Source organism: Osmerus mordax, chromosome 28, assembly GCF_038355195.1.
Source record: "Osmerus mordax isolate fOsmMor3 chromosome 28, fOsmMor3.pri, whole genome shotgun sequence".
NCBI classification, from domain to species: domain Eukaryota; kingdom Metazoa; phylum Chordata; class Actinopteri; order Osmeriformes; family Osmeridae; genus Osmerus; species Osmerus mordax.
The window spans coordinates 1,920,881-1,932,094 of record NC_090077.1 but is presented as its reverse complement, the minus strand read 5'-3'; the positions used below and the strand labels follow the sequence as shown (position 1 = coordinate 1,932,094).

The window sequence follows — 11,214 nt, the reverse complement described above, 5'->3', positions numbered from 1 at the left end:
CCTCTGTTTACTGATAAGAAAATTTCAGACAGACAGTTTTTTTATTCACTAGGGACTGACATAATGAAGAGAGGAGTGCGTTAGCTGCCCTCGGTTCTTCTTGGTTGACAGATAAAAAAAAAGAGAGCAAAGCGGATCACATCCGGGGTTGGTTTATTCTAATCGCGAGCCCTTCTACCCGGAAAAAACTTAGACAACTTTCCGTGGCTCGATCAGGCACAGTACATGTCAGAAACATGTCAGCGCCCGGAACGTGAACAATTCGTAAATGTTTGTACGAAAACGTTATTTTTATCATGTGCCCGAGACGCGTCCTATAGAATTAGTATTTTTAAACACTTCGGTTTATTGGGTTGCGGCTTACACGGCAACCAACAGAATTTCAGAAGCGGGTAAGTTTATGCTTGTGCGTGTGCGTGGGTGTGCGTGTGTTTGTTTGTTAACGGAGTATGGGAAGGCATGCACCTTCCTCTGTAAGGGTTGTGTGCAGCTGGTGGTGTTTCAGGTCATCAGTCTGAATCATGCGTCTCCAGCAGGGTTATGGGGGCGGAAGATGGGGTTCATTAAAAATGAGAAAGCTGGAATCCCACCCAAATATGGTCCATTTGGCTCGTGATGTAGTCTCGGGAGAATGGCAAGATTTAGTAGCATTGTAACATTGTTTCAGCAAAAAAATTATCTATGGATATAAATTAAGTTAGACTTTTCTGGATCATACGGATCCAAGCCTTGAGTGTGGTTGTCAGACGTCCCGTGCAATGCCTGCTAGAAATTGAGACCAAGGCTAATACATGTCTGTCAGTGAGACCAACATGACATTTAACTGTCAGACATAATCGCCGCTGCTGCGGTTAATTCAAACTGATTAGCCGATAACCACAACAGGGTTGTATAGTGTCTCTGTGTTCTGTTTATAGAGTTATCCAAAGTTTAGGGTTGATTACAAAGACTATCTCTCTAACGAGAGATTTTAATGGGGACTATGTCATAGGATTGACAGCACAAAACACACTATTTATAGTTTGTGTATAAAGTAAACTGGCCTCCATTATCATGGCTTTATCTCTGCTTGATCAAGCTGTACATTCACAGTTTCGCTTCATCAGAAGCACCACATGAACAAATCCATCAGCAATCTCTCTACTGATCTTCTGTTCAAGATCAAATCTTGTATTTCTAAGTAAATCTAAGTATTTTTCAACTCTCCTCTTCCCTCCCTCTCTGCTTTCCTCCCTCCTTCCCTCTTCTGGCCAGCTGAAATGTGCGTGTCTGCAGATCTGCAGTGCAGTCTGTAATTTCTGGCTGTGGTAGAGTGCTCAGCTCAGACTGGGTCTGCAGGGTTAGCCTTGGTGCCTCAATAACGTCACATGAAAAACTGCTGAGTGTGTGTGTGTATGTGCGCGCGCGTGTTCAATAGATGTACCTCCCATCTCCCAGATGTTGCCCTAACTTGTTTGTCTTCAAACCACCCCATTTTCTCTCTCTGTCTCTCTCCTCTCTCTCTCTCCCTCCCTCTCTCCTGTCAGTGATATGAAGTAGTGTTCCAGGGCAGGATGCCGTACCTGGACAGACTGAGCAGGGTGTGTGGCTTCCTGGACATCGAGGAGCAGGAGAACAGCAGTCGATTCCAGAGGCGGTACTTCATCCTGGACACGCAGGGAAATACACTGCGCTGGTACATGGACAACCCTCAGGTAACACTTTCTCATTCTTTCCCCCCCCCCCCCCCCCCCCCACACACACACACACATGGACAACCCTCAGGTAACTCTCTCACACACACACACAACCCTCAGGTAACTCTCTCACACACACACACAACCCTCAGGTAACACTCTTACACACACACACAACCCTCAGGTAACACTCTCTCTCACACACACACACACGCATAGTATTAACAGGGGAAGTGATATTGACCGTGATGCGTAATCTTGATCTTGAGTCCAATGTCATGCGTGTGTGTGTGTGTGTGTACGTGCGTATGTGTGCAGAACCTCCCTAGTGGAGCTAGTGCTGTGGGAAGCCTACGACTGACCTATATCTCCAAGGTAAACTCACCTCACCTTTTCTGACTATGGACTTTGGGTTTTCAGGGAATTATAACTAACCAACCCTATCTCATCTTCCTTCCTTCCTGTCCTCTTCCTCTCCTCTCCCACACCCTCCTCTCTGCTCTTCTCCTCCCTCTCTCCCCTCCCTCTCTTCCCCCACGGTCAGGTGAGTGAGGCCACACTGAAACAGAAGCCCAAGACTGAGTTCTGTTTTGGTGAGTCAGTGTTTCTACAGAAAGTAGTCAGACTAGATTCCAAATCAGACTTCACACAGTGTCCCTGGTCTTTGAGATAATGGAGCTACACACAGACAGAGATCCCTGCCTTTCTAGTCACATGTCCTGGGTGTGTGTCAGTCGTGTCCTAACCCAAGCCTCCTCCCTCAGTGATCAACTCAGTGTCTCGCCGGTATTACCTTCAAGCCAACGACCCGACAGACATGAAAGACTGGGTGGCAGCTCTCAACAAGGCCACCAAGATCACAGTGAGTCACTACAGCACCAAACAGCTACACAAGACACTGTGCTAATGTAATACAGACCTTACACTAACCTTTAACCCTAACTCCTAGACTAGAGGAATCCTGGTTAGCTGTATGGCATTGGGATCTAAAGCAAATAACCCTAACCCTTTTGGACAAACTATCTGAAATGTGTCTGCGCCAGCTCTCAACAGTACAGACTCCTCTAAGCTCCCTGTCCATATCTTCTCCTTATCTCCTTTTAGGGCTCTGTGAATCATTAAGGACACACATACATATGACATCACACACAGGATATTACATCACAGAACAAAACAGAAGCACTCAGGCGGAAGTGCTCTGTGGTCACGATCAACAGTTAGGCCTGGGTGTGTGTACGTTACACACACACACACACACACACACACACACACACACACACAGCCTTATCAGCAGCCTCCCCTTAACAATGAGATGTTGAAAATTGACGGCGGAGTTTCAATGAACTTCATTAGCCATGTGTGTGTGTGTGTGTGTGTGTGTGTGTGGTCATTCATTTAGCAGATGTGTGCGTGTGTGTTTGTGTTGCTGTCGAGGGCCTACAGCCTGTAGACATGGGTGTGTTCTTTACCTGTCACAGGAAATCAGTCTTCTCGCTCACTTTTACTTCCTCTATCATTGCCTCTGCACTCCTTGGGGAAACCCTGTGCATTGGATGCCCTGCTTGTCACAGGGATGCCTGACAGTGTGTCCGAGTCAAGTCGGTCAGAGAGAGAGGCATTTTGTGTAACAATTAGTGTGCAGTGTTTTTGGTTTTTGTTTTAGTCATGTAAAATGTCTGTGTGTGTGTGTGTGTGGTGTCTAGGTTCCCAAAGCTGGACCTGTCACCCAACCTAGTCGCGATGTTACCACGGTGACCAGTGATGGAGGGAAGCCACAGCAGGCCTACAGAGCAGAAATTATTGGAGGTGTTGTGGTTCACACCCCTATCTACCAGGTACTGGGCTCTGGGACCGCCACAGTGAGCAGGAGGCCTGGGGTGCTGGTGGTGAAGGTGTAGATGAGATGTGTTGTGTGTGTGTGTGTTGCAGAACAATGGGGAGGAGTCAGAGATCAGAGAGAGCAAGCCCACCAGGCCGGGAGTTCTACGATGTGGCTTCTGTGTCAAACAGGGAAACGTGGTTCGTTTCACACATACACTCTCACACACTCACACATGTTTCACATGACCAAAAACTAAACATGTACCCTGTCTTCTTGTGGTGTTGAGATGTGTTTTGGTGACTTGTGTTTTAGAGGAAGAGCTGGAAAAGACGTTACTTCATCCTGGACCACAACACTGTCAGTTACTACAAGTGTGCTTCGGTGAGGTCACAATCTGTGTGTGTGTGTGTGTGTGCGTGCGTGTGTGTGTGTGTGTGTGTGTGTGTGTGTGTGTGTGTAATAACCAGTGCTGGTTCTGTCTCTATATAAGGACAAGGAGCCCCTGAGAGCTGTTCCTCTGAGGGACATCCAGAAGGTCCATGAATGTCTGGTCAAGTCTGGGTTTGTCCACAACTCTCTATTTCCTGCTTGCTCCTTCCTTCTTTACAACCTTAAATAATAGACACAATAGTAGACCATTTTATATATATATGTATATGCATACTGGATAACTGTTGCTTAAGTGTGTGTGGATGTCTCAGGGACCTACTAACAAGAGACAACCTGTTTGAAATCATCACCAGCTCCAGAATCTTCTACGTCCAGGTAAGCTACCTGCTTCCAGTTTCCTGCCAGTCATAACGGACCAGGTTCGGTGAAGCTGTTGGTGTGCAGTTGTGTGTGTGTGATGGAGGGTTGGTGGGTCTGTGTGTGATGGAGGGATGGAGGGTTGGTGTGTGTGTTTGCGTGTGCGTGTGTGATGGAGGCTTGGTGGGTTCGTGTGTGTGTGTGATGGTGGGTTGGTGTGTGTGTGTGTGTGTGATGGTGGGTTGGTGTGTGTGTGTGTGTGAGTGAGTGATGGAGGGTTTGTGTGTGTGTGTGTGTGTGTGTGATGGTGGGTTGGTGTGTGTGTGTGTGTGTGTGTGTGTGTGTGTGTGTGTGATGGTGTGTGTGTGTGTGTGTGTGTGTCATCGGTTGGTCACCTTTGTTTCCTCAGTGCTCTGTTGCTGCTGTGTGGCTGGTTCTCTTTTTAGACTCAACTGACTGTTTTTAATTGTGGATCAGACAAAAACAAGCATAGCACAGCAAGCATAACAACAATAATATCCTGAGGATCCCTCTGGGAGAACAGCCGACTGGGGTCACTCAGTTTAGAGGGAGGGGGGGGCACATGGGCCTGTGTGTGTGTGTGTGTGTGGGGGGGGGGGGGGTTGGGGAGTTGGGGTATGTAGTTTAGTTGTACTTCTCAGCATGTTTGACTTGAGTTTCAAATGCTGAGTTTCAAGATGTGTGGGTGCCTGACGTATGTGTGTGTGTGTGTGTGTGTGTGTGTGTGTGTGTGTGTGTGTGTGTGTGTGTGTGTGTGTGTGTGCAGACAGACTCTCCAGAGGACATGCATGGCTGGATCAGAGATATCCAGATGAAGATACAGGACTTTAGAGGCCCTCCAAAGGTAAGAGGCATTTCTCTATTTCCACGCACTCTAAAGTCTCTGCTTTCTCCCTGCCCTCTCTTTCGTCTCACTCTCTCTCTCTTTCTCTCTCTCTCTTCCTCTCTCGAATCTCACTCTCCCTTCTCTTTCTGCTCTCTCCGTTTTCTCACACTGTGTGTCTCTCTGTGTCTCTCTACCCTCTCTGTGCTCCCTTCCCTTCTTGTGTAACCTTTGTTGCAGGAAGCTCAGTGATGTTTCCTCTTTCTGGGACTCTTGTGTTGGTGTGGGGCTTCGTTGTGCAGGGCATTGAAATCCAAACACACAAACATGCCCCTGGAGACCGAGCCTGAGTTTCCCCTGGCAACCATGTCCTTCTTTCCTTGTGTCGTCTCCTCCTCTCATAAAAAAAAAAAATCAATAGTCATGAAAGTAAAACAGTACACCCATCCGTGAGAAGGTCTTGTTTGACACTCCTCTCCTCCTTCTCTTCCTCCTCTCTCAGGGATCTGGGTTCAAGCATGGCCCCTCACTGTGTCAAAGCGGTAACCGGGCCACCCGCTCACGTCCTCAAGGGGAGGACAGGAGACCCCCCCTGGTGAAGTCCTGCTCAGTAGCCCCAGGCTGGCAGCCCTGGACACCCCTACCCCAGCGAGAGACCTCCACTCTGCCCACGCTGGACCAAGAGCACACCTTCAGCTCCCTGCCCGCCATGCCCTCTCGCTCCTCCACCTCCTCTTCCTCCTCCTCCTCCCTCTCCTCCTCCTCCACCTCCCTCTCCGCCCCGGCCCCGGCCCCTGGCCCCGGCGTGCCCCGCACGGCGGCGGCAGCCCTGGGTCAGAAGGTGTCCCTGGGATCGGTGGGGGACCCGGCAGGCCCAGCGCCCTCTGGTGGTCGCAGGAGGCATCACTCCCAGCCGCAGCCTCCCAGCCGCAGCTTCCCCTACGTCCTGGACGAGGACGGGGTCCGCACCACCGACGTCTAGCGCCGGTCAAGTGCCCTCGCTTGAAGACTGTTATGTGATAGTGACTGATAGAGATGAGAGAGACTCCCTTCTTCCTCTGTTGTGGAACGGTGGTGTGTCTGCTGGTCTGGCCTGCTGTTGTGGCCCCCTGGTGGCAAGGTGGCGTCGACAAGTGGGTTTCGGGCAGTGTTCCGGAACAGTCTATGAAGGGGAGGGGTGAGGGCAGAAAGAGGGTACCACTGGGAGGGGTAAACGGGGGGCCTGGAGTTATTTGAAGGCCCGGACTGTGAAGGGGTACGTTGTTTTTGTACGATTTCCTTTGAAAACTTGAATGTCCTCCTTGGTCGTTGTCCCAAGGTATAGTATGCCTTAATGATTGTCTAACAAACTAACACATTCTGTCTTAGCCTTAGTTATGTAACCTGGTCCACCCATGCTCCAGAAAGCCTAGCCAATCATTTATTTGCTGCCAGGAATGGAATCTACTCACAATCGTCATGGTAACCTACAGTAACAGTTGATCAGCTAGCTGTTTGATTCATCCTACACTTGCTCTCTCTGCTTTTTATTGTTTTGTTTTTATCAGAAAGAAGAACTTGTCTCTGGTGTCATATATAATGTATCTTTTCTGGTTTTCACATTTTGACCTGAATTATTTCTTTGGCTTTGCTTGTCTGAGTTGCCACAGGAACTGTGAAACCCACCTTGGTGCTTTATATGGGTCCACTTGGTACCTTTGCCTTGTCAGACACCTGCTGGTGCTTTGATTGGTTAACTCGGTTAGTTGTTCAGAAGCTGTTCGCACGACAGGGTCCACTGTGCTCGTCAGTATTGCTTTTAGCCTAACCAAGTACCTAGCTGGCCTCCATCTTGTCTCTTCACGTTCAGAAACGCATTCGATCACCTCCGCGAAACCACTGCTTAGGCCGAACGCTGAAGCAATGCTAGCAGTTCAGTGGCAATCATGGTTGGGACCTCAACTGTGGCGTGAATTTGATCAGTTGAACGTGGTGAGATATTAAACAAATTCACTTATCTGACTGTAATATTGATCAATGTGTGTTATATGCACAATAAATAATTACGGCTTTTTAATGAATGAATATTGATAAGCTACATTATTTCTTTCTTTGTTTTGGGTTATTCAAGTTCACCTGCAAGAACTTGACACTTCAAAGCACAATTCCACTACGGGGTTCCTATGGGTTAAAACTGATTCAAATGAAAGTTTGTTTTTACATACTTTCTAGACCCTATGGGAGCCTATACAGAAGTTTAGACCACTTCAAACACACACACGCACACACACTGACCCATCCAGAGGCTGTGTTAAGTGAAGTATTTCACACCCCCGTCCCTCCGGAGCTAGTGACCCATCTCTAAGTCAGGCCGCTTCCCTGCTCCCCTCTCTCCTCCAGACCCGTCTCCCCAAGGCCTCGCTCAGGCCACCAGAGCCGCGTCCGGACTGAAGGTCTCCTGCTGAGCTCTGCACAGCTGTGAAAGGCCCTGAGAGACCAGGAAATGTCAACTGTGTGGTGACATGAGCCTTGAGCGCGCTCCAGTCAGAGGGCCCTCCAGCACCAGAGAGGTACCCAAGCATGAGAACCTTTTTGAAGCCTTAAAGACAACGGTCAGCCCGACTCTGATTAAGAGAGGGTGAGGGGTTATGAAGGGGGGAGGCGAGGGAGGTGGGGGGGCTTCACAAACCACCTGTGTCTGTGCACTTCCGTATTTTGTGTGTTTGTGTGTGTCTGCGCATATCGTAAGCCTGTGTCTGTGCCAACATTTAAAGGTCACCTGTCAGAAATGGCACCTCTTGTCTAACTCTAGTGAGTGACAGGTTGCTCTGAGGGCAGTCTTGCAGATGTTGGCGTCCTAAATGTTAATTTTCCCACATGGACGCCTTTCTGCTGCTAGTTGCCAAGCCGTCTTGGTCTCAGTCTTTATAGGCTCAGAGAATGGGGAGCAAGGTAGAGGGTAGAGTTGCTGTGTTCTCTAAATCTTCCTTTGCATGCCATGCAAAATTGTCAAATCTATTACACTGTTAAAGATTTGTATTGTGAAGTATAGGGTCGACGCACGGTCAACTTTTCAGTTATTCCACCCGACGGACATCAAGGTAGCGCGGATTTATGTTGTCTGTATTGACTGAAGTCTACCGCTAGAGGAGGCTACAATTCACCAGACGGCATTGAGTTACATGACTCGTTTCTCAGGTTTCTACAGTCTGCTTTGATGCTTGACGACTGAAGTGTGATTACGCTACAGACACGGAGAGATGCAGAGGGGAGGGTTGGAATGTAATTGGCTCTGTGTGATGTGATTGTTTGCAGAGGAGTTCGTTGACCTTGACCTCTATTGCATACTCACACACTCCAAACATAGGTTACACCCCGTCCAACTTCTGACATTTGATCAGTTAAGTCTGCTGTGTTAGTATGACAAATCCATGCAAATGCATCTATTTAAGTAACTCTAAATTTATAAAATACTACAATACAAATTCAAATTGTTTCCCCAAAATTACATGTTATTGTAGCTACTTTGGAATGTGCCTTTCTTCAGACTTTTTAGTTTCAAGAATAACACCCTGAGGTTAAAGATGCTGCACATGCTTTTGTGGGGGGGGAAAAGTCAACGACACAGTAAGGTAGGTCACTAGAATTGAATGGTTCAATGCATTAAAGATGATGTATTATCATATTGGCATTATCAAATGACTTCAACCTTGCGCGCTTTCAAATAAAAAAAATTTGCATTCCCACACTTATTCCTCAGACCTATTTTAGAAGGCCGGTAGAATAATTATTACTTTTAATACACATTTGAATATACCGTATTTATGTATATAGACATGGAATAACTTTAGGTCTATAGCCGTATCCATGATTATATAAAATAATAATAATTTTGTTTTATAATATTACTCAAGTCAGTAATGATGGACATGATACTCGCATTACATTGTTTAAATATGAATGTAGTAATATGCTATTTAAATATATAAACCCGTATTTGAAAACGGGTTAGTCTTTGGAAATTATTGACAGTTAAGAAAATCATCGGCAAAATTTTAATTGTACAGTTGTCAGATTTACCATGGCATAGGTATACTGTATTTAAGCATTTGGGCCACACATTTGGGTCAGAGATCTGATGTCAAGAAGTAATGTCGAGTGAATAAGCTTTTATACAGTAGTCTATCTTTGGTTTTTATAGTGTACTACGCCGAAAAACATATCGTCTGTAACATTGTTCGGTGTCATTTAGCTTGTATGTCCGTCAGCGAGGTCAGTCTTGTGATGTGCCTTTGGTTTGTCTATAGCAGACCGAGGCTTGATATAGCATCATTATGAACAATCCCCCCCACAATCACCACACACGCGCCCAAACACACACACCCACACATACACCCACACACACACAGCGCATTTCCTTTCCCCATGTCACTTCGAGACTGCCCTCTGCCGAGAAACATAGCCTAGACTATTGCTCCACATGACCGTTGAGGACTATTCTAGCCCACAGATCTGCGATCTTTGATGAATGTACCAGCGCACACTTAACAATTGAACAAGGTAAGAAGTCATTTAGTTTCTAGTTGAATGTTTCAAATTAAGTATGTGATATGGAAACGATGGGAAGATATCTGTAACCTATGGCAAAGCATTTACCGGAGAACGCCTTGCGCGTAAAGGGCGCGGGACTGCATGTTTGTATACAAATTCAGACAGAATTACGCGCAGGGTGATGCAAATACCTCATCGACGGCAGTCAATAAAATAAAAAGCACAATACGCTACTGACAACGGAAAGAATAATGAATAGGCTCATTGAATTTTGAAAATCAATGTGCTATGTTTCTAGTGCAAACCTCACAAAATGTGGACATAACCTCACATCGACGGGTAGAGACTATTGGGTTTTTTATTTCTATTCACGTGTGTGAATAGAAAGGCTGTGAGGCTTGAACTGCTGGATGTTATGAATTTTGGCGTCAAATTCATTTCGCTGAACGGAGACACCCGAATTTGACCGAAAACCATAACGCTTACCTCCCGCTGACCCCTTCAACTTTCAACTCTGGATGACTGCGCGCCACCGATTTATTCTCTGGATAACCACAGTAATCCAGTCAAAATAATGCACACGCATTGTAACGAAACGCTGCAACACACTTGGTTGACAACTAAATTTTTTTTTTAACTTAATTCCATGGCTGAAATAGAGATATTGTTTGAGAAGGAGATCGAAGGAGAGCGACCAAGCGGCCAATTAAATCCGTTAAAATATTAAAAATAAACCTATAACACTAGGCCTATTGTATAGGAGGGATATGTAAAGAGAAGGCTGGTTGAACGGAAGGCGTCGAGCATTTGCGTCGATTTGAAATGTGTATACAGTTTGACGGCTTAAGATGGGGGTGGGGACTGGAGAGGGTTGGAATGCTTTGAAACAGATCTTTGTTGATTTGAAGAGAAAATAGGCCTACTAAGGCATCTCACTTCGATTCTTGGAGTGGACAGGGTAACGAGCGGGGACAGTGGTGGACCGGATTGAGGAAGATATGCCATGGAAAGACGTCTGACAACAAGCAGGGGTAGCAAAAACAATCATAGGCTATTTGTCTTTAGCCTAATTTTACATTGACTGAGTTTAGATCATTTGTTGATGTAGGTCTAGGGATTTTGGTGACGCTGCAATCTAGGAAAATGTGCTGACAGGATACCGTGGCGTGTACTGTACCCTGTTTTAAGGGAATATAGCTGTGGATGCGCGTCTGGAGGCTGGGCCTCAGGTAGGCCTCAAAACAAGATGTGACAATATGTGCAAATGAAGACACCAACCATGCTTTTAAATGTTACCTACGTGTAAAATGTTTGGCATTTTACAAACCAGCCGGAGAACAATCACCATAAATATAACCAAACGAAAACGGGCTAGCCTTCTTCAAATTATTAAACTTACTATTTAATATTGTTAGGCTATATTAAAACAGCAATATGCATGTCGATTAAAATAACAATCTGTATGCATGTTAATATTAATAATCGTAATAATGTTATTACTATGTTTATCAGTGCTGTACTTTTTTTCTTGCTAGTAATGTACACGTATTTATGATATAATTTTTGTATTTAACCTTAGACTGTTTACTTCTATT

The 11,214-nt window shown here is 46.1% G+C and overlaps 1 protein-coding gene across 1 annotated transcript; it reads left to right on the top strand.

Moving 5' to 3' along the window:
• Positions 1-215: 215 nt before the first annotated feature.
• On the top strand, positions 216-7,149 carry plekha2 (pleckstrin homology domain containing A2). Its single transcript, XM_067231225.1, has 12 exons — positions 216-392; positions 1,527-1,694; positions 1,995-2,051; positions 2,221-2,269; positions 2,441-2,538; positions 3,380-3,511; positions 3,606-3,695; positions 3,811-3,879; positions 3,989-4,059; positions 4,200-4,263; positions 5,033-5,110; positions 5,592-7,149. Exons 2-12 carry the CDS (start codon positions 1,554-1,556, stop codon positions 6,069-6,071), a joined length of 1,329 nt encoding a protein of 442 aa, XP_067087326.1. The 5' UTR covers positions 216-392; positions 1,527-1,553; the 3' UTR covers positions 6,072-7,149.
• The last annotated feature ends 4,065 nt before the right edge of the window (positions 7,150-11,214 follow it).